The following is a 25,244-nucleotide window of genomic DNA, read 5'->3' on the forward strand; positions in this document are numbered from 1 at the left end:
AACAAAAAGAGGAAAATTATCATCATATATTTTAGGACAAATCTCAATTTAGCATATCCCTTCTTTACAAAAACACTATCTTTGCCCTTTATATGTCTCCTATCCAGCATACTAGATTCACTGGCAGTTCCAATTTACCATAGTGGTTTTCTAATCACTGAACTCCAGGTCCAAAGTCCAGCCTCACACTATTATCAACAACTTTATATTATATTCTCAACATAGACTCCTTTGTTCCCTTAATCTTTGCCCACATTCATATCTACTTCTGGTTAATCTTCCCTATACCTCTTCCAAAGCTTGTACCCAGTATCAGCTTCACTGTTACTGATTCTAGGTAATACTCCTGGAGACAAATCACAAAACCAGGCTTATTATAAATATTATAAATTATATTTTCCAACTTTAACTACACACAATGTTGCCCAATATTCTACTGCTCCTATCTTGAAAATTTTTTCACTTGACCCTGTTGCCCTTTATGGCTACTATCATATTTTCTCCTACATTTTATAGCTCAACTTCCTTCTTATATTTTTATTTTACTTTGGGAATGTTATTTTACTACTTTTTATATTCCTTCCACCAATGGACATCACAAACCTCTCTATATCACAGTTGATAGGCTGATGAATTAATCCACATCAGCTCTTGAAGCCTATGTCCAATTTGGTGCCATCTCTCCACATCTAGCGTCATTGCTAAGATCGCTAATTGAAGATTTTTCAGCACAGAATCAACAAGTTTGTGCTCTATGGGCAAATCCTTCAAGAACTTAGTTACCTCCATACCACAATGAGACCTCATAGTACAAAAATGAACCCCACATGTGACAGTGATCTATGAACTCATCAATGTCAATTTCCTCCAAAGATGGAAATTACAAACCAATGCATGCGTTTCCACCTTGATCCTCCTATAAATTCTTCAATGGGGTGGGGGATCACACAGTATACCTAGAGCCTTTTTCTAGATCTCTTGACAGTGAGGAATATAGGTGCTGTCTATCCCTGGTACCCAACCAGACTGTCTCCTTTTCTAGTAACAAACCTCTCTTATGACATCTGTTAGATTGTTTTCCTAAGTAATTTTTCACAGTTAATATGCTACAGTTTATCATATAGCTCTCCATTGCTCTTTGAAAGACCTAAAACTTTAAATCTTTGGAAATATTACTACATGAATCATGGCTATAACGCATTAGCAAAAAATAATGACGTTTAAAAAGGTAGACCTTTAAGGGAGATAATTGGGGGGAGAGGTAATCATTGAAAGCACCATGAATTTCCAAAGTGCGATCTAGCCCGTTTTCTTTTTTCTGTTCAATTATCAGGTCAGTTTATTGTTCAACTGTCCACCTGCAGTGTCTGTCAAAGGCACAAATACTTATGGAATAGCTTTATGGACTATCCAAATATGACTCATCAATGATTATTTTCCTGTATTGATAGATCAAACCCTTTGGGTGATATCTTACATAGTAAGTTCTGCATTGTCCCAAGACTTAAAATAATAAGCACACATCTGCAAGGCAAAAGCATTAATCTCAAATAGAAACAGGGCCATTAAATAGCACACAAAGTTCCATATGGCTGTATATTATCTTAGAAAACCACATATCAATCTTACCTAGATTTTACAGTATTTTTATTTTGTTAAATATTTCCAAATTCAATTTTAAACCCATTCCTATTTTTGGCACCTATGAGGTATAAAGGACCTCTCCATTGGCAGAGAATCATATTCTTCCATTTTCACTCTGCATTAGGCATTTCCTATAAGAGTAGTAAATGTTTGGAAACATTTGGAAACATTTATCTTTTAAACTTTTTGTTTTTATTTATTTTTATAAGCATTTATTATCTCTGCCTCCCACTGTCCATTGAACAATTTTTTTAAACCTTCACAACAAACACGTCTGTCTCATTCTGGATTTAAGACCAAAATCTGTCTGGCAGGAGGTAAGTTAAATAATTCATTTTTAGTCCTCTGGACTTGTGATTTAACAATAAGAGTAATAAGAGTTTGAAAAAAGTTATCTTTCTCTATAATGTTATCATTGTATAAGCTGTTCACCTAGTTCTGCTTGACGTCTTTCCAACTTCCTCTGAACCTGTTCATTTTGGACATTAATAATCAGAAGGCTGAACAAAGTTCTCTTTTTTATTATATTAGGAAATCTTATATGAATTTTACATATGCATGGAAGACACTGCTGGAAGAAAATTTAAAGAAGCATTTCTCTCTTCTAAATTAAATGTAGTTTTATAACCATCCAAGAGAAAGCACAATGGGATCCTCTTATGTATTTTTTTCAGTCATTAAAGTGGCTTACTAAAGAATATAATTAGCAAAAGCCTGACTATTCCCTGCTCATATCTTCATCAAAGACACCTTACATACATACATAAATTGTTCTCAAAAGTTCTGAAAAATGAGAAAGCAGGCTCATGGGGTGATAGTTACTGATATTTTCTATGTTACCCTTGCTTAGAAATAAGGTGCATGATTTATTATAAGACTTTTATATCTTATTTTTCAGATGTCTTTTGAAACGATCCCTCAACACCCTTAAAATTGTTTTACTTCTAGCACAACTCTAAATGTCTAATTGGTCTAATTTGTCTGCTACTCCAATGGTTTCTTATTTCTACTTCCTAATGTAGCACACATTGAAAACTACAGCATTAAAGTCCAAATGTGGTGACTCCACTGTGACAGATGAAGAAAAAAGTTTATAGAAATGTTAATTTTGTTGTTTTCTTTGTTTCATCCTTAAATGTTCTAAGATGATACAGTTTAACGGAGTCTCATGCCAAACATAAACTATTAACTTATTTTTTTCCTCCATTATTTCACCTTAGTTTGAGCCAATTTAGCTCAATCTTGCACTATGCTCCTCCATAAAATTTACAAACATTTACATATTACAATAGTGCTGCCCTTGGCTGTCATGTTGCTTTGCTTGCCAAGTAGGACAAAATTGGTGGTTTAAAGGCAGACAGGTGGCACAGTGGATAGAATGCCAAGCTTGGAGTCAGGAAGACTCATTTTCCTGAGTTCAAATCATATTTCAAACACTTTCCAGCTGTGTGACTCTCAACAAGTCACTTAACTCTATTTGACTCATCTTCATCTATAAAATGAACTGGAGAAGGAAATGGCAAACCATTCCAGTATTTTGCCAAGAAAACCTCAGATGAGATACAACGGAAAAATGAACAAGAGTAGTTTAAAGACTCTCATGGTTTCTTTACATTGGTTAAACTTTTTAAAGTGATATTCTATGTGGATGTTCCTGATCAATTTCCCATTTTTCAGTGTCAATGGTTTGTTTAAATAAATTGGAGTTACATTCTGCATCTTCTCATTTTCTTCTAATATAATACTGACCTCTACTCCCAAAAATCAATGATTCAGAAATAACTCCCCTATCAGTAATTAGTTGTAACCTGATCAACTATAATACATTTTATTTGGGAGAATATTATTTTGTGTTTAACTCATTTGGCATCTCTTTACAATTGGTTTCTATCCCCATCAAACTACTCAACCAATTTTTTTGAAAAACACTTATTAATCTACAAATGTAGTAGCTCTTTTTTCAAGCCTTCCTCCTCATTTCTGTACTATAAGTGTAATTGGCATTCTCCCAGTCAACCTTGTGATCATTTTTTATTTTTTATTCCGACTTCTTCATTCATATCCTATTAGTTACCATGGTCTGTCCATTCTTTTTTTTTATTATTATTCACAGAATTTTTAAAGTTGGGAAGACTCTCAGCAGGCACTTAAGTGAATTATCTAGTTTCTGCTTGAAGTCCTCCAAGTGAAGGAGAAGCTGAAATCTTCGAAAGCAGTCTTGATGCTTTTGTTCAAGCTTTCTAACTAAAAATTCTTTTACTCTGCTACTCACCTTGAAACTATTGACATCCAATCTTCCCTAATTAAAGACCAGCTAAAATGTTATCATCTTCATGAAATATTAGTACTTTCTCTGAACTCTCACAAAACACAGTGGCACTCAATGTCATCCATTTTATATGTTACATTTGTGCACATCTTTTATGTACCCTCCTAAATTCTAAGTACTTTAAGGTCAGACACTACTTTTCTGAATCTTTTTATAAGACTTTTAAATTTATGACTTTTTAATTAATTTAATTTTAATTAGCAGATGCTCAATAAATATTTGCTGAATAAAGATTCATCTTTACTGGAATTAATGAAGCCAACTCCCATTTCATGGAGTCATGTTGTGAATTTGAAAATACGTTTTAAAATCATTACATGACTGCAGCCTTTTGTCATGAGGAATCCAATTATGAAAAAAAAGATGTTCCCTATATCCTTTCCAAGTCAGTAATATTCCCATATATTAAATGCCATCCATCCAAATGATCTAAAAGTTAAGAAATTTTCAAAAAGACGAATAGTCCCTCTAAATAATCTATCTTAAAAAAAAAAATCCATGAAACTGATCACAATGACCAGTAAGCACATTATATATAGCATATTTAGTTTAATTCTTCTTGGCAAAGAGAAGGAAAACATATAACTGTGATGATGATAATGAAAGCAAAGAGTACAATATATAAAAATAAAAAGTAACTTTATAGGAGGGCAATACAAAGAAAACAATAATATAAGAGTGCTCTTAAGAACCTGAAAGGTATATTCCACATAAATCCATTCAGTTCTCATTTTCATCTAAAAAAATTAAAGACAAAAAGAAAAGCTCACCTCCTTAAACTATGCTAGTCCATAACCTGAATAGCAGAAATCCTAACTTTCATGTTAAATATTTGAACATTTATTGAGCACCTGATATTTTACTAGGTGCTATTCAAAATTTAAAGTAAACTTACTTGGTTATAAAGTAGGCATGGACCTACATTCAACCTGGGCTCCAAGTCTACCAACTAACTGTAAATGTGGCCTCAGATGAGTTACTTCATCTGCCCGGATCTTTGTTCCCTCATCTGTAAAACAGGGACCTCCTAGAGAAAGACTATCAAATGAGATTATGCAAAATACTTGTAAATCATAAAGTACCATGTGACTACCAAATTATTATGAATAATGCTTGTCTACCATGAAGTACAAATCTAAAATGAGGCAAATGAGTCAGTAATCATGTGACATGAGTAAATTAAGTCATCAAAATTTACTATTTATTACCATTCTTATACTCATCTATTTATAAATATGGCATAAGATTTAAATTCCTGTAAAATCCTCAATTCAAACAATTAAGGTTTTTGACAACTGAAACGTGTTCAATTAAAGATCCACTTTGAATGTTGAAAATGATATGTATATCATCATCCTTTGCTTTACATTTTTAACAAGGCAAGAATCTTATGGAATCGCAACTATAGAACAAATGTGCCTTCTCTATTCAAAATGCTTGAGATTATCAACTATCATTGCTTATAGAGCTTCACTTACTAAATCTCTGCAGAAAAATAATAATTTTTAGGACACACAAGTTTTTGTCCTGGTCTTTTGTACTGACAGTAGGAAAAACTGCAACTTAAGAATATTGAAAACTATGATTATGGGACTAACATTATAAATGTTTAATAACTGGTGTCTGATTGATGTATGAAGGTCACCCAAATCATTGTCAATGCATAAAGTTCTATTACATCTCTTTAAATTAAATGGCTGAGGGACAGCTAGGTAGCACAATGGATAGAATGCCAGGCCTAGAGTTAAGAGGTCCTAGGTTCAAATCTGGCCTCAGACACTTCCTAGCTGTGTGACCTTGTACAAGTCACTTAGCTTGCCTAGCCCTTGCCACTCTCATAAGAATTGATACTTTTAATGAATAAAATGGCTCTGAAAAGATAAGTTTGGTTTTTAAAAAACCTTCCAAAATTCCTGATAGAGAACTAAAAGGACCTTTAGAGATCATGTAATCCAATCCCCTCACTTTGCAAATGAGGAAACTGAGGTACAAAAAAATGTTAATTGTTTTGTATAAAATCAAACTGGTACTAAGGAAGTTGAGTTACCAGGTCCTTTTACTCCAAATCCAGTGCTCAAATATTTTTGAATGAATAAATGAATAACTGTCAAATGAGTGGTACAGAAACAAAATGTGACTACAATTCAGACAGAGAGATCATTACAGCTTAGGGTCACTAAGAAAGGTTTCATGGAAGTGGTAGAATATGACCTAGCATTTCAAAAGGAGAGGAGGAGAATTAAAAGGGGATATAGATCATTCTAAATAGGAGATACATAAGTTCCAGGAAAGAAATGGCATGAGCCAAGATATAAATGTTGAATAACAGCCTCGAGGAGTTGGAAAACTGATTATACCAAACTAGGATGAGGACATGGGTTCATGTAGGAGGGGATGATTAAGAAATCAAACTAGAAAAAAACCCCAAGGTTTTGGGCTGATAAAAGGCCATTTCTTGTCATCGTTGTGCAAGCTCTAGTTGATCACCTTTCTCCTCAATTATATTTGTAGTCAATTCCTATCTAAATGTGTGATCTTGGGCAAGTCACTTAACCCCCAATTGCCCAGCCCTTATCACTCTTCTGCCTTGGAACCAATACTTAGTATTGATTCTAAGACAGAAGGTAAGGATTTAAAAACAACAAAAATCAAAGCTAAAAAACCTGAGTTTTAAATTTGCTTTGACGTGTACAATGTAGCTATAGATAAGTCACTTAACTTTAGTGAGTCAGCTTGTTTATAAAAAAAGGATGCTGATCCTATTTCACAGACTTATTGATCTAAAGATCAAATGAAATATGAAAACACTCTACACTAGGATGTATTACGCAAGTATAAAATATGTAAAATTGCTTGTTGACATCTCATACTTAACATGTCAAAAATAATCCATTTTCTTTTCCCCAAAATTTTCTCTTTGTCCTATAGTCATCAAGGTCTGCAATGTCAATATCAGGACTGGACATTTGATCCTCTACTCAAATTCACCGCAAATACATAATTTCTTGCCATGTCCTATCTAAATATTTTTCCTCTCCACTCACCTAGGGGCATCTCCCACAAGTCTCTTTGGAACTCTAAGCCATCCTCCATTCAACTACCAAACTGATTTTTCTAAAGCATAAGTCTGATCATGTCATCTTCTCTACTCAAAAAGCTGTAGTAGCTTCGCTATGGATAAAGGGAAAAATGATGGCAATCATACAGCACTTTAAGGTTTGCAAAGCCCTAAACATATTTTTTCTTTTTTTTATCTCAACTTCACGAGGTAGGTGCTATTTTTCTTGTTTTACAGATGACAAAACTGAAGCTAGAAGAGGTTAAGTGACTTGCTTTGGGTCACAAAGCTAGTTAAGTGCTTCAAGCAGGATTCAAATATAGGTCTTTTTACTTCAAAGTCTAGTACTGTATCTATTATGCCTCCTACCTGCCTCTATTTACCTTTATGATAATATAAAAAATTCTCTGTTTGGCTGGTGAAACCTGAACAATCTGGTTCCTTTCTAGCTTTCCAGATTTCTTATGTTTCCTGGCCTCCACACATTCTACAATTCAGTGACATTCACTTGCCTCCCTGATGTTCCCAGAACAAGAAAATCCATCTCCTGACAGAATTTGCCTCAGGCTTGAAATGCTCTCCCCACTCAAGTTACTACTCAAGGCCAACCACCTTCTGCAGGAGGCCTTTCATGGTCTCACCAGTTGCTTCTACCTTCCTATCAAAAATTACCTTCCATCTACTCTCTCCATTTTTATATACAGCAATTTACAGGTTTTCTCCCTCATTACAATGTATGTTTCTGAAGGAATGCATTGTTTTTACCTTTCTTCATATCCCTAAGTGCTTAGGACAGTGCCTAGTACATAGTATAGACTTGCCTGGTCTGTCACATAAAAGAATTGTAAGCATATTTTCCTTTAAATAAAAGATAAGTAAGACGACCTTAATACAATTTTGGTTCTACTACTAACATACTGCTTAAACTTGGACAACTTTAAACTTCTTTAAGCCTCAGTTTCCTCTTATATAAACAGGAATAAGCAAACATGACATTCCTAGTTCACAGATTATTATAATGAAAGTATAAAAATATTAAGTATTAAAAAACTTTATAAATTATAAACTTTTATTTTTAACAGAAAATACTATTGCCATAATAGGAAAATTGATTGCAAGGAAAATCTGTGGTAAATGCTTATGGCAAAACTAAGAATTCCTACCAAAATTTATGACAGTCTTAAAAGTTCAAACTAAATCAGTTCCCAAGTTGTATCAATCATACTTTCACAATATCTGTGGAATCCAATTCCTCTTTTCAGTTCTCACCATTTACTACTCTAGTTGAAATTATCACAACCTTTTTCCTTGGAATTGCATGAAATGGCCTCTTATTTTCTCTGATTTTCACCACTCTTCTTACTAATCTTCTAAACACTGTCATGAGTAATTTTCTTTCTTTCTTTTTTTTTTAAAACCCTTACCTTCCGTCTTGGAGTCAATACTGTGTATTGGCTCCAAGGCAGAATGGTAAGGGCTAGGCAATGGGGGTCAAGTGACTTGCCCAGGGTCACACAGCTGGGAAGTGTCTGAGGTCAGATTTGAACCTAGACCTCCCATCTCTAGACCTGGCTCTCAATCCACTGAACTACCCAGCTGCCCCCCTGAGTAATTTTCTTAGGGCAGCAATTCTCAAAGTGTGGTCTTATGACTCCTTGGTAGGCTGTGACTATTAGCCGTCAAGGTCAAGATAATTTTCATTAATTTGACATTTTTTGCCTACTAAAGTATTTCCTCCCTTTTCTAATTACATGTCTGAAGCCAGATTTTCTTACTCTATTTCAATCAAAACAGCATATTGCAAAAGGCTGAATGAAACATATATGGAAGTCCAGATGTCTTCTATTAATATATTAAAGAAATTTGCAAAAATTATAATGTCACTCTTCTCATAATTTTTTGTCTTTGAAAACAGCTTTCCATAAGAAATCTGTTTAATATATTCTTAAATTTTATTTATTGTTTTAAAAATACATTTAAATGATAATTTAATAATACAGTCAATACTGATAAATATAACCCATGTAAACAAAAGATCTTTGAGGTCCTTAATTTTTTTAACCCTAAGTTTAAATATATACGAAGTATTGATTCCAAGGCAGAGAAGTGTTAGAGCTAGACAATTGGGGCTAAGTGACTTGCACAGGGTCACACAAAGAGAAAGTGGATGAGGCCAAATTTGAACCAGGGTCCTCCAGACTCCAGGCCTAGAACTCTATCCACTATGCTACATAGCTGTATTTGTCCTCCAAATTTTTTTAAAGCATAAAGAGGTCCTAAGACTGAAAAGCTGTCTTAGATTATAGGCTCTAATGCTATAATTCCTCTTAAAGAACCTTCAGTAGTTATTACCTACCAAGTACCACCCAAATTCTTGAGCATGAAGAGAATTCAAAGCCCTAACTTTCTGGTCCTTATTTCCCACCTTCAGAGAACTCTACCTTCCAATATTAGACTATTCTAATACCCAAATAAGCCCTACACCTTCCTTCCTGCCCCAAAAAAGGCTTTGGATATCACTATTCCTCTTATCCAGAATTCTCATCAATATTGTAATCTTAGTCATTCTTGGAAGGTCAGCACAAAGGCTACTTTTTCTCCAAAATCTTCTGGAATCTTCAAGAACAAGTAATTACATTACTTTTATTAATTTCTGTAATTTTTTAGACTTTTATTATAGTACCAAAGTAAGCATATTACATTGTGATAGTTTTTTGTGTACTTTAACACCCATAACATTATAAATTCTTTATGGATAGTGACAATATCACTCATCTTTGAATCCAATACTAACAAGTTCCCCTAACAATTTCCTTTACACATTATATAGAAATAGTTTATTATAAATTATCTCAGGTAAGCAAAGATTTATTATACCCAACAAGGTGCTGAGATAAACTATCAGTCAAATATTTTAGATAACCATTTTAAGTTGATTCCTCAGGGCCATGACTTGTATGCATGTGTATGTATATGTGTGTATATAAAAATGTGCATGCATACAGGCCTACACATACATTTGTATTGTATTGTATACTTACACACATATAGATCATACAGTAGATAGAACACTGAGCCTAGAGTTAAGATCTGAATGAAATACAGCCTCAGACAACTGGTAGTTGTATGTCCCTGGGTAAGTTACTTAACCCTGGTTTGCTTCAGTTTCCTCATCTGTTAAATGGGGATAACAACAGCACCTACCTTCCAGGTATGATGAGGATCAAATGAGATTAATATTTGTAAAGAGTTTAGCACAATACCTCACTAGTAAGCACTATGTAAATAATAGGCATTATTATTACTATTATACACATATACATATGGGCTATAAGATATTCTGTCATAGTAAAGTTTTGGTATTTTTCCATCCATTTTTATAAATTAAATTAAAATTTTAATAAAATTGATGCATCAATTTTTTTTTTTGCTTTTCCTGTTATCAAGGCTAAAGAAATAATTCAAAGATAAACATTACTTCTTTCTTTAATATAAAATGTCAATTCTCATTATTTCTTTAAAACTAGTAAAGTCTACTAATAAAAATACTTAGAACTAAATTAGAGAAAAACCTCCAAATGCCTTTTTAGGGGAGAAAATAGTTAAGTGTATGTTCAGTGACTGTTGTTTATATGGAAACCATGCCAGCATTTATCAAAATAATGCAAAGGCAAGGTATCTGTGATTTCCTCATTAGTAATCCTGGGTATATTACTCAGTAAACAACTACTAGGGAGCTGCCTGGGGACAAATAAAAGTAAAATAACTTGCTCAGAATCCCAAGGATAAAGTCAAAGGGTGGGGGGGGGGGGGGGGGGGAGATCTGAATCTAGGTCTTCCTTATTTTTAGTTCCATATCAAAAATATAGGTTATATTTCATTGTTGGGTCAGATATAAGTTGTTTAAAAAATCTGCTGAGTCATGCTAAAATGTTTTTATAGGGAAAATAAGACTAAGAAGAGTATTTTGAGAGCAAATGAACATCTTAGACATTTAAAACTAAATAAACTTATGCTGAGCAAAAAATGCATTAATGCAGCTTACTCTGATTGAACTGAAATAAAAAATAGCACAGTACTTATAAAGTGCCAGAGAGTCCTGAATTTAAACAATGAGGTACTTTTCATCTTTTCATCATTATAAGGCACAAACTCTCCAAGTTATCTGTTCAAGAAAACTGTGAATTTTCTATTCCTTTTGTCTATTACAGAAATAAAGTGGGGAAATAATGCAAAAACAAATACGTAAAAAGCCTACTTTCAATGTAACAGGTAAAATATAAGCTCCACTAGGAAAAAACAACACTAGAAGTAGGGGATTGGAAAATTGTTACTGAAAAACAGGAACTCCAAAATAAAGTTGTTCTGTTGCTTATTCACACTAGCATTGATGGTTGAAACTAAGTTAGAAGGAAAGAGTTTTTAAATCCTGTTTCTACTGCTATACTCTTTTAAAAAAAACAACCCTTACCTTCCATCTTATAATCAGTACTGTATTACCTTCCATCTTATAATCAGTTCTAAGGCAGAAGAGTGGTAAGGGCTAGATAATGGGGGTTATGTGACTTGCCCAGGAAGTGTCTAAGGCCACATTTGAACCCAGGACCTCCCATCTCTGGGCCTGGCTCTCAAACCACAGAGCCACCTATAGCTGCCCTCAAACTGCTGTGCTCTTAAGTGGAAAAAACATAATTAACTGAAAAGCTTTTCTACAATGGACTTGAATGCAAATTACCTTTATTTACCCACAAATGCTAGAGCAAAGAGAAAATAGCAAAAGCAAAAAAAGACAAAATTATAAAAATGCCTCCAGGGTGTTCTTAAGCAATGGTTGCCTGCAGTATTTATTAAATTTTCTTTACAATTAAAAGATTATAAACCAAAGTAAACCCGTAATTTAATTACCCCCCCCCAACTTTATATTTTCTTACTTTTTTTCCATACTGGTATCATTCTCTTCCCCTTGACTAGTTTTCCTTTATCTTTCTGTTTACTTTCTTTTCCACTTTCATTGAAAAAAACTTTATTCCCCTTTTACAGGTCAGAGTAGCATTCTTTTTTTATATATATTTTTTCCTCTCCCCTGGCTTCATAGTTAATTACCAATTTTCCCCTGCCTTTGTTTTCAGGTTTCTCTCATTCTCCTAACTCTTCAGAACACAGCTGCTTTGAAGACCTAAATGGAAGGAAGGCAAGTGGAAAGAGCAGATAAGATTGAATTTATGAACAGGTTCATACCACCTACTTAGTGGGCCCTCTAAGAAGACCTTAAAATAATAAGTCTAGTTAATTGACATGATTAAGCAACTAGCATCATACTAAACAATGAAAAGTCTACCGGGTAAGTCTAATAAAACAGAAGACGTACATTCAATGTCTGTTTGAAAGCTCTGGCAAAGAGAAAAAAATACTTCAGGTGTCACTATCAAAGACTTTACATGAGGTGAAATGGGGAGGGAGAGAAAGGGAAGAGGGGAAGAAAGATGGTCTTTTAGAAAGTAGAGAGCCATCTTTCTTATGCTCAGGATGGGAAGTGCACATACTAAGAGTACACTTAAACTTGAATCTCCCAAGAATTGAAGCTTTCTATTTCTGTGCTTTGAATATACAGGAAACAAAGTTTTAATAAAAGGCAAAAAATCTGAATTAGATTTTTGGTCTGGGTTTATTCTCGAATAAGCAGAGGTTAACTTCAAACCTGAATTTTTTTACTCAATCTCTTTAAATCTGATTACTTTTAAGAAGTATTTTCCAAGTGCCCTAATACTAAAGAAACATGCCAAGCTTAATATAACTTAAATCAAACTTCATTTTTTTGCAATATATGCAATTTCTTAGGGCCTTGTACAATTCTTTTCAATTTGTGTTTTACTGTAACCATGGGCAAATCATTTAACCTTTTTGAGTCTGTTTCCTCATCTGAAAAATGAAAATGCTATTTGTACTTCATACCTTATGCTGTGAATAAAATGCTTTGAAAATTATGAGGCACTAATTTAATATGGACGATCATTATTGGGGAAAATTTTTATTTTCCCCTCTAGAATTTTTCTACATAAGTAAACAAATAAACAATCAACCAAGGCACCCAAACACAAGTCTCTACTATATTAAAAAAATAAATTTAACTGAATTTAAAATCCAACAATCACAACAGCCTATATTAATGATAAGATAAAGATAATGATAAAGAAGAAAATGTTTGGAAAATTATGGTTGTTTTTTGTGAAGGTTTGTTCCGTTTGTAAATCTTAATGATTTATATTCCTGATATTTTCTGATCTTTAAGTACTTTTAGCTATAAGTTGACTTCAGAACATTTTTCAATAGTTAAAAAAAGTAGCTTCTCTCTTAAAATCATCCTTTCTGCTTCTTAAGTCACTTAAAAAAAATTCCATGTTAGTAAGCTTTGCCAAAGTAACTGTTTATTCTAAATCTGATTATCTTCAGTATTAATGAAGTTAAATTTCCTAGCAGACTACTGAAAGGATTTTCAAATTACAAAAATATTTCATTAAAATAAGTAGACTATAACATTTCATAAAATATAGTCAACATGATTATGTCTATAAAAATATTAACTTGAAAAAATTTAAAATTCTACAAAAAGTTAATTATACACAAAATCCATGTACATACCTTAAAATTCTGCTTTATCCTATATTATAAGCTTAGTAAAACAAATACTATCTGTATTAAAGCTATGCTCTTAAAATTGGAAAATTGCATTATATTTTAAATACATTTACTTGAAGCATGACATTTAAATGAATTCTGTATTACATAACTACTTAATGCAAAATATTGCTCCTGAATTTACCTTTTGCAAGTTCAGATTTTTATCTATTAGGTTTACTCAAACTAAGACATACCTACATAACTTAACTGGATCAAAAATAAAGTCCTTACAATTTTTAAACAATTTAATTTTAGCAAATTAATGAAAAAAGGTTTAAATATAAAAGTTGTTTTGGTATGCTTTTTCTTACCTTAACAGAATCTTTAAAATTTTCTTATAAATAATATAAAATTAAAATTTCCCATTATCTTGTAAGATACAATATTATAAATAAATTTTTGAGTAGATACTAATATGATTTCTAAGATGGCTAGTTGGTATATTTAAGATGAAGTTATGGCATGTGAAAATTAAAAAGATTTCACTGCACTGAAGATCTATTATGTCATTTTAATTAATGGATTGTCTACTTTTACTAAAAAAGATATATACCATACAAAAATACCCAATATAATGGGCACTGTGCCAAATACATATTAATTCCTAAAATGTTAACTTCAATAAAATAACTTTAAATAACTCATAGGATTAAGTAGAGAGAAAAGGTTATACTATTTAAAGAACCACATCATCAAATTCAGGCCTCATTTGGGGTGACAGTTACAGAAGTTATTCACTTCAACTTCCAACACATTCAAAATTATTTGCATAATTAAATGCTTCCAAATTAGATTTGTGGATAACTCAAATGAGAGTACTTAAAAAAAAGTTATGTCAAAAGGGCCAGAATATTTAAAAGTTTACTTTATTTTCAGTTTTCTTCTATGTTACAGTGAAACCTCAGTTACATTTTCACAATTTAAATTTTTCAACTTCTCTTCAGTCCCACTGAATTTCTTAAGTTCCTGCAAAAATATCAGAATTTTTACTAATTTGCACAGTCCCCTATACTAAAGTCTTTAATGCTATTTTCAGTGTTTCCAATTTGGGACCACCTCTCTTAGAAGGCTCTTTTCTTTTTCCAAAGAGGGTTAAGTGATAATCGAAGACATCCTATTTTAAAAAGAAAGATGCCTGTCTTTAACTAAGCTAAATAGGACAAATGGAAGCTGGAGGTGACAGAATAAAACTGCAAAGAGATGGGCTCTTTTTTTTTTTTTTGGTAAGGATAGATACAAACAATATAATTCAATTTAAGTTAGTCATGACAACTTGACTGAAAACAAATCCCTTTTATACTGATACTGTTCCCTCATTATGACCAAAATTGCTATAAATTTTAAGATCAAGGATTATCAGCCAGGAAATTATCTCACATTTTTTCTCATCTTCTTGGAAAAGAAAGAAGATCTTGAAGAAAAGATGCTGTCTTCTGTAGAAGCTCTGGCAATTACACAAATAATTCCTCTCATTTTAGAATTTCCTGTCATGTATAACATTCCCTATAGTCCTCGGGAATGTATAAGAGAAAATTTTATTGTGTGTATATACATATGATTTGAATGTTTCCAGACAATAAAAAGCTTCCCCCCCACCCCCGAATTTCTAGAGTCTCAACAAGCTGACCTTTATGAGGATAATTTTTTACTGTTTGATTCTTTATTCCAGTTTTAGACCTATTCAAAGCTAAATGGGATGATTGAAGATCAGAGGGGAGAGACCATTTTGAATTAAAAAAAAAAACAAACAAACCCACAAATGTAGACTAGTTATGCTATTCAAATATTCAATAAAAAAGTTTTTCGAGACATAGAAAAATTGTTTTCTTAAATTTCTTCTTCAAGAGTCTCTAGCAGAAATTATCAAAAATTTACAATCATCCACCCTACATGATAAAATTAATGCTAAGAAATGACTGATAACCCTATTGCATTTTTCAAATCTTTTAGCATACAAATTCTTCAAAGAAATCAGCACTACTCTTCTTATTGTTTGTATAATTTGGACTGCAAATTAAAAGGAAAAGGTCTGTTAGTGATAGAATATAGACTAGGATTTCAAAGCAAAAAGAGACCTAGGAAATCAGTTTAATACTCTCATTTTAAGGATGTGGAAAGAGAGGCCCAGAGGGGAAATTACATGACTAAGGTCATGCAGATAAGAAATGGGAGGGGGGGAAAAATTAGGAGAGTCAGAATTTGAACCAGACTTGTAAGTGTGTTTGCTTGAGGCTTAAAGTAAAAAGACAGAGTCCCTTATCATCAAGAAGCTAAAGATAAAGTGTTATCTAAGATGAGTATAGGCAAACTGTTTTGCTTCCCAATGAGAAATTGATAATTTATTTAGAAGCTTTATTTCTAGAGATGATCTACAGGATAAAGGATAAAGTTTTAATCTGCCTACAATTCGAAATTATGGAATCTTTATTCATATACAGAAAAACATTTCTAGGCATATTTTCCACAAGTTTCACTAAATAAGCTCTTCAATCATCTCAATGCCATTCCTAAGAAAACTGTTTAAGGAAAAGACTGTGCTTAGCAATATTTTTTGGTGTGACTTTTAACAAATGGTTAAAATGTGATGATTGTTCTTCTGATAGTGATGTGTACCAGTCTGGCTCTACCAATATTTTTTATTAAGTTTGAAGTAATTTTTTTCTTTATGAATTTTAGTGGTGGGCAAAGAATTGGCACCTAACATAAGCAACAAAAGCATCTCCCAAACCACATACCTACAACTTTAGTTAAGACACAGAAGCAGATTAAAAGATATCAACCTAAAGTAAATCTAAAATTAAGCATATAAGGGATAAATGCCTTTAGAAAGGGTGGTCATTTGAGATTGATTATATTTAATAAATTTAGTATAGCCTTTAGTTTTAGAAGTTTTGCCTATATTTACAAATTTCAAATAAGGATTAGAACCCCTTAAACTCTTTTAAAGTGACTATGTTAATGAAACTTTAGCATTCTCCCCACAATCTCACTCCACCTTCCACCCCAAGACATAGCTAATAAGAGAAACAAATCTCTTTGTAGGAGTTTCATGCCTGAGCTAATGGTGGGAGAAGATTTAACTTGGGGATGAAATATATATAGAAAAGAAAGCATAGATAAGATAAAGTACTAGAGAGAACAATATGACTAGAAGTCAATTAAGTTAATCTCAAAAATAATTTTCTATCCTCTGGGCAAAAAGGAAATCACAAGTAAGATATAGGGCCTAAAAGTAAAAAAAAAATCTAGGAAAAAGAATTGTTTTTAAGTTAATGGAAATGATTGAAAGCACAAAAGGGTATTTTGATCAAAACGAAGATTAGGAACTTCTGGTCTATTTACAGGGGAACAATCAAATCTGATCAATGTTCACACTGCAAAGAAAGCAGTATGATTGGGCAAAATGAATATAAAAATTACTACTAAAAGTCATTATAAGTGTAGCAATAACAATATTATAATTTTGTGTATAATTAAAACATTTACAATGGAATATTGTACTTTATGGCTTTGAACGCTAAAATGTCTGCTTTCAAATTCTCCATAACTGAACAAGTTCATTGCTTCAATCTGTCACAATAAAAAATTAAACAGTTTTGCTCACTTCAGAGTCTGTTACTTTGTGAAAAGAAAAGTTAAAGAAAATACCCAGTATTCTATGTGAAGAAAACACCTTCTATCTTACTCATTAAGTCTATTTAAAATTAAAGTTTCAGGAAAAAAACCAAAACATCTAGATCCTAATATGATGCTATAAAATCTACCGGACTTATCTTTCACCACCCAAAAATTTTTTCAAAAAACTAGATACCTCAAAAATTAATCTCCTCATACATTATTAGCCAAACTAATTTCTCTTTTTTTTCTGATAGGTAAAGCTCTCTCACCTATGAAAAGCATGCTACCCTAGCTAAATGAGGAATCCTGTCTATTGCTTTCAAATGCACCAACCTTCTCAAAAACACTGGATGGGGTCATCAAACAAAACCTGATGTTCTGAATGATGGTATCGGTATGTCTCCAGCGTCTTCTATCATGCCGCAGCCAAGACTGAACAGCCTCGTACAGTTCTATCTCTGGGAACCTGCTCAGACGGTCATTATCCAAATAAGACATAAGCTTTTCAAAGCTTAGATAGGACAGGAAGTCAGGTCTTGACATTAGTGGCACAAAGTTCTCTAGCAGAAAGGAGTCCAACTTCTCCCTGACTCCCTCGATGTTTACACCAAAATCATCTAAGAGTCTCATAATTTCTGCACAATTTTCTAAGCAGATTTTGGCTAAGAGAAAAGAGCAGCAGAACTTCACCACTTCTATAAGTTGAACATACATTGCAGCCTGTAGGATTTCATGAACAGTATTCATACTCAGTTCTATAGTTCCATAGTACATGAATTGTAGGACATGGCTGAAGCCTGTAGCAGTCAGACCTTTCAAATGAATTTTGTCCTGATCTCGCTCCCTCATGTCAGCTGTGAACATTATCCTGAAGTAGTCACTCTGGGTGGCAAGGAGTGCTTTATGTGCCTGGAACTGGTGATCTTCAATGACAAGTGTGACATCAAGAAGCAATCCCTCCTCATACAGTGCTCTGAACCCAGCAGAGACACTGGTGTCATGGATGGAGGAACTAAACCCTTCCACGTCCCCTGCCATGAATCACCTGAAAAAAAGTAATCAAAACAGACAGCATTAATCATTCCCATATTTTGAACATATCTAAACCATTCTAGATTAAACATACTTCAACAATTATTTAAATTTTGCCATTTTACTTGTACTATGTGAGGTCTTAAAGGTAACAGAGAATATTGCTTGCAAATTATGCTGTTTTGGTTTCCCCAACACACTGACACCCTATTAAAGATGCAGCAATAGCAAGCAAACAATATAAAACAGATTTTAAAACTGTAATGTTAAAAAGAGATCCACCTGATACTAAGGTGTATGTATTCTACTGCTATCATATTATTCAGGGTTAATTATTTGTAAGGATTTCCATGCACTAGGTATGGAAGGTTTGGCTTTTAAAATGGTGAGATATAGATTTCGTAAGCATCATTCTCCTAGACCTGTTTTGGCAAATCTATGGCATGCATGTGTGCTGGAGGGGGCTACTCCACTCCCCCTCTCCACCTCGCCTGAGCACATTTCTCTCATTATCTGCCCCTTTGCCCAGCAGCCCAATGGGAGTGCTTCCTCTCTCCCCTATCTGGAGTATAGCAGGGAGCTTACATGCAGCATGAGGGGTAGTTTAGGCACTCAGACTCTGAAAGGTTTGTCATCATTGTCCTAAGACTATGGCTACAACCTCCTAAAAGTCTTCCTGCCTCTAGTTTTCAACTTTCCAATCCACCCTTCATATATCCACTATCAAAATAAATTTCAGGGGCAGCTGGGTATCTCAGTGGATTGAGAGCCAGTCCTAGAGATAGGAGGTCCTAGGTTCAAATCAGGCCTCAGACACTTCCCAGCTGTGTGTGACCCTGGGCAAGTCACTTAACCCCCATTGCCTAGCCCTTACCACTCTTCTGCCTTGGAACCAATACACAGTATTGATTCCAAAACGGAAGGTCAGGGTTTAAAAAAAATAAAATAAATACATTTTCTCATATGAAGAAGTGCTCATGCCACTCTTCTGCCCCTAAATGTTCAGTTATTCTCTACTTCCTGGGTAAAACTCAAACTCCTTTATGTGCCATGTAAGACCCTCTAAAATCTAGAACTCACCTTACTTCGTATCATTTTCTTCCCTATAGTCAAATGTTATAGTAAAACAAGAGAAACTCTCTATACCCAAAACATACTTCATACTTGAAATACTCTTTCCAATTCTTATTTTTGACAGCTGAATTGCCATTTAGTTTTTAAAGCCCAACTTAAATGCTGCCTCCTCCCTGAAGCTTTCCATGATTGGCTCTCAGTAGACTTTTCACCTATAAAATTTCACACAGAATTTTTTTTCACACATCCCCAATTTTATTTATATAATATTGAATATTATGATTAGGATTTCTAACTCCTATGTGTTTTTGTCCTATCCAGTATCATGTAAAGACCTTGAAGGCAGAGTTGCTTCATTTTTGCCTAGAACATCTTTGAGTAAATAAATGTCAAACTGAAATAAATACTAGATGGTAAACTTCGTAAGAGATGGGGATCTATCCAAACATGGTAACTTCCTGGGTTCATTGAACAATGCCCTGCTAAATGTGTGTTGAATGAACAAGTAACCACAAATAGCTTAAGAGAAAATGAATTCTCTTTTTAAAAAAAGAAAGTAAATGAAAATAAAATCTTTGGATTATTTTTTCAAAGCAAACTAATATAATCCTAATGGACAACATAGAAAGGTAAGAGACTAGATGATAGTACAATTAGGTAAACTGAGAACCAATTTAGTGATCAGTCTCAAAAAATGTTCACATTGGAAGGAGACATCTAGTGTACTACTATAAAGACTTGTCCTTGGTGCTCTGATGGCCCACATTTTAATCGTCAATTTGTATGAAACCATAGAGAATCCTTGTCAAATTTACAGATAGCAAACATTTAGCTAATACAATAACAATCAATATCCAAAAATGTTTTGACTTTACAAGATGGAAGAGCTGAATGAAGTAAAATGAAAATAAGGATAAGTTCTATATATAGGTTCAAAATGTCAATTTCATGTTTAGACAATTATTCTTATAAAAAAGATGTCAGGCATTGAGTGGACTGACTGTAAACTATTCATGCAATATAAAGGAATGATATAACATGGTAGTTCATGTTATACTAACTGCATTAACAAAGCCAGCATGGCATAGCAGATAAGAGTTGGCTTTAGACTCAGTAAAATCTGAATTAAAAGTCTTTGCATGACCCTGGGGCAAGTCAATTAACCTTTTAGTACTGACGGTTATTATATAAGAATTCTATAAGTTGATGAAAGGTAGTAATGATCTTAATTGGCAAAAGTAGTTCCTTCTTAGGAACTGCCTATACTAATGAAATCAGTTTTTAAAAATATCTTTAAAGCATTCAGAATAAAGGAGATTATAATTTTGCTATACTCAATCTTAGCCTATATCTGTGATGCTCAGTTCTGGGTACCACAAAACAAAAACGGAGCTTATTTTTAAAAAAAAAAATTGTAATGGTGAAAGAATCAAATGAAGCAAATGGGGCTTTTTAATTTGGAGAGGATAACACTCAGTGGGGGAAATGGATCATGTCTTCAAGAATCTACCACATGGAAATGGAATGAGACTTATTCTGCTTGGCTCCAGTGTTAAGACATAACGGGTGGAAGAGAAACAGTGTTAAAAAATGTTAACTCTGGAGTCTGAGGGCCTGAGTTCAAGTTCAGCCTCTGATACTATTTGTGTTTTCTTGGACAACACACTTAATCTCCGAGTCATAGGTTCATCATCTATGAAATGAGGCTACTGGACCAAATTTACTTCTAATGTCCCTACCTACTATAGATCTATGATCCCAAAGTAGCAGAGATGCAAATTAATGCTCAATAGAAGGAAAAGCTTCTTACTAATTTAGAGTTACCCCTAAGTGACAGAAGTAGCCTAGAATTGACTGGGTTCCCCTTCAGTGTAGGTCTTTAACCAGAAAATGGATCAACAGTTGTTGGAAAAACTGCAGAAGAGATCCTTGGTCAATTACAGGATGTACTAGATGGTGTCTTGGGTTCCTTCCAGATCTGTGATTCTGAAATTAAATTTTCTTGTAATGTGAAACAAAATAATTTCCAACTTCTTTATACTGGGAAAAATTACAGAACAGTAAAATATTAAAAGAAAAACTGGAAAAAAAAACCCAAGGAAATCCAAATTAACATGCATATTCACACCTCTCCTTTATTTTGCTATACTGAATAAGTGTATTACATATACACAATCCATGTTCACAAATACACAGAATTATGTACACAGTGTATCTGTTTACACACATATGGGTATTCTAAAAGTCTTAGAGCAGTTTTAAACTTATTTAAGCTTTAGACTTGAGACACTCTGTATGTATACATATGTACATTTGTATGTACATACAATACACATTTATACACACAATCTTGATTCTGAGATGTCTTTAAAATTTGTAAACTCATTATGGGATATTATTTTTAAATTTCACTTTGTCCAAGAAAGTATTTTCTTATTGGCTATACACAAGTTAAATAAAAAACCTTTCCTAATTCTTTCATAATCAAAAAGAATATACTTTCAATGTCATAAGACATTACAGACTATGACTGGTCAGCACTTTGGAAAAATAGATCTAAAGTCTATTTCAGATGTTATATTTGTTGGTACAGGCTTAATAATGGCATATAATCAGGTTTTAACTAGTCTAATAATTTCATCTTGGTTTTGAAGCATTTTAAAAACCCATAACACATATGTAGATAGTTAAAATGTTATTTATCAATTTTCCTAAGAAACAAACTACACTTACCTAACACAAATTCTACTGAAAATGACCCTTAGCTTAGCCTGAGGATGATTATTACATTACTGAAATATCAATATGGGGAAGTGAAAATATCATGTAACAGAGCTTAAATCAAAAGCCAACAGAAAAATCATTTATAAATTTTATAAATTTATAATTTGAGCTTTTAAGTTAGTTTTCACTTTTCACACTACTTTGCTAATTCACTACCTAAAATAGAACTATCTCTACTCTCCTTAAACTACTCTCTTGGCAGATTCTGTTATACTTTGTGAATTTTAAAATCTCTATCTTACTTGGTCTAGCACCCAAAATTGTGCACACGGGCATGTGCTAGTCAATGACAAATCAGAAATAACTAACTGCCCACCTGGGCTGTCCTAAGCCAAGCTTAAGACACCATTGGCACTTGTGAGGCACAGGAAATGAGGTAGGGAACATTGGAATTTGCTCACTTCCTGTGGACAGGGCTAGACACCAGTTCATGCTACTAGGAACTGGAGCAGAGAGGACGCCCACAGACAGCTTTCCTTCAGATGGGTCATGTGAGTCAAGGACTGATTTTCCTTTCTACTTTGGCCTTAGGGCCTAATCTCCCTCTGGTTCGGCCAGAAGGTTGAGTTAACCCTTTTCCCTTTTCTCCTCTCTCCTTCTCTCCCTCTCCTTTCCCTACTCCCATTGTGATTAAACCACCATAAACTCCATTCTGACTTGAGTGTTTCATTTTAGGAATTTCATAAGTAAATTCCTTGGTGACCATAAATTAATATTATAACAATCTTTAAAGGTGATTTTTCACCACAACAACTTGGAACATGTTCCAAATAGCTTAATGTATACTTACTCAAAAGTATGCTTTACCTATGCATGAGCACAACTTAAGAAGTTAAAAATCCCTGAATGTTTCCCCCACAAAACAAAAAGGGGGAAAAATAATGCTAACTTGTTTTTATTCATTTTTTTTTTGCAACCCAGGTTCCAGGAATGTACTGCCGTAAAGAGTGTACTGTCTATAAATGTATAAAGATACATAGTAGAAGCTAAGATACTTTTTAACATCACTGCAAATTTAAATAATTTTGATCCTTAAGTCACCACAGAAAGTCTAATGAAACAATAAGTAGTAAAGCTTATCTGATTTATACGTATATGGTGAAACTTTTATTTCCTAAATTGGGGTATGTGTCCAATAATCATGATTTCTAAATGAAAATGAAAAGTGCTAAATCAGCAAAATCCTACCTTAGAAAAAAACTGTCTTTGACTCATTTCATTTGTATTACAGTATTATGCACATAGTAGGGACTCAAATACTTGGTGAATAACCTCATATAGTTCAAGTATATTTCCTCTGTATTGACATACCTGAGTTTATTGCAGTTAATGTTTTTAAAACAGTAAAACAATGAGGCAACTAAGTAGCACCGTGGATAGAGCACCAGCCCTGGAGTCCAGAGGACTCGGGTTCAAATGTTGACCTCAGATACTTCCTACTTGTATGAACTTTGGTAAGGCACTTAACCCATACTGTCTAACCTTTGCTGCTCTTCTGTCTTAAGAATTATTACTAGGACAGAAGGTAAGAGTTAAAACACACACATACAAACATTAAGAACATGAATTCAGTCCCCTAAATGTAGATGAGTATTTCTGTCCAATATAGATTTCCAAATCCATTCAATAGTTGCAACATCATGCAGTCTAAACCAATCAGCCTGGTTGTTATAAAGTGCTAATAGAAAATTATTCTTGAAGGTCAGGTAACTTCACAAGCTCAACAAATAGTTTTTCCTACTGACAAACAATGTGGCAATACTCAGTAAGTTTTGCAAATGTGTGCCACTGGCAATGAGACTATATTAGGGTGCCAGTTTGGCTAGCAGAAGTTTATCACTGCCACTATTTGGGTGGGAAAAGCCCAAAAGTACTTACTTAAAACATATCTTGGATATTTCTAACTAATAAAACAGACATAAATCTATAGATGTGCTATTCTTGACTTAATGATTTTGTTTTGATATGCTGAGTTCCTAAGAATAACTCTCTAGCAAGATGATTATTAGGCAGTTAAAGAATTGTTGACCCAATTACAGTTTTCACAACTGACTACTGATAGACATCTCTTCATTAAAAACTCATTCTGATGTACATTATGATGTAGTGACCTTAGGTTCTTGAAAGTTATTCCAAGATTAAGTGGTCAAAAGGTTATGAACAAAATCGAAAACTATTAACATGAAAGAATGCCCCAAATCACTAATGAGAAAAATACAAATAAAAAACCATCTTGAGGTTTCATCTCACACCCTGTAAATTGGAAAAAAATGATAAAAGAAGGGAAGAATTAATATTGGAGGGGTTAAGGAAAGAAAAGCACATCAGTGCATTGTTGGTAGAGAATTCACTGAATTAGTACAACTCTTTTGGAAAGCAATTTGGATCATGCAAATAAAGTGACTAAAATATAATATTCATACCATTTAACCTAGAGATTCCACTCCTAGGCATATACCTAATCTCTAAAGTAGGTCATTGATAAAAAGAAAGTCCTCATATACACTAAAATATTTAACACATTTTTTTTTGTGATAGCAAAAAACTAGAAAAAAAAAGTAGATGCCCATTCATTAGAAAATGGATTAAAAAAAAGTGTGGAGATGAACATAAAAAATATTGTACTGTCCTGTAAGAAGCAACAAATATGATTCAGAGAAATATTTAAAAACTTACATAACCTAAAGCAGAATGAAGCAATCAAGAAAAAATGCATACAACTATAACAATGTAAACTGAAAGAACCACAACAAATCCAAAGTAAATATAGCAATATTATAAAGAATAAGCATGGCCCCAACAAGATAGGAGAAAACAACCCCACCCACCTTCATTGCTAAGGTCTAAGAGGTGCACAGGTATGAAATTTTACATATATTTTCTGATCTTTTCAATGTATCGATCAGTTTTGCTAATTTTTATTGCCCTCTTTTTTTCCCTTTAAAACTGTTATTCATTATATGAGATGGCTCTCACAGATATTAAGCCTTTAGGAGAAATTCTGGTGATAAAAAAATAAAAATTATC

General features: G+C 33.3%; 1 protein-coding gene across 6 annotated transcripts in view; it reads right to left on the reverse strand.

Moving 5' to 3' along the window:
* The window catches only part of KLHL15 (kelch like family member 15), a 58,953-nt gene that overhangs the window by 16,869 nt on the left and 16,840 nt on the right, over window positions 1-25,244 (reverse strand). For all 6 annotated transcript variants that reach the window (XM_016433380.2, XM_007493411.3, XM_056793363.1 and 3 more), the window contains one exon: window positions 17,661-18,372. In XM_016433380.2, coding sequence (XP_016288866.1) covers window positions 17,661-18,365 — 705 coding nt within the window. In that variant the 5' untranslated portion in view covers window positions 18,366-18,372. The remainder of the gene's footprint in view (window positions 1-17,660; window positions 18,373-25,244) is intronic.

The sequence above is a fragment of the Monodelphis domestica genome, chromosome 4 (genome assembly GCF_027887165.1).
Source record: "Monodelphis domestica isolate mMonDom1 chromosome 4, mMonDom1.pri, whole genome shotgun sequence".
Taxonomy (NCBI): domain Eukaryota; kingdom Metazoa; phylum Chordata; class Mammalia; order Didelphimorphia; family Didelphidae; genus Monodelphis; species Monodelphis domestica.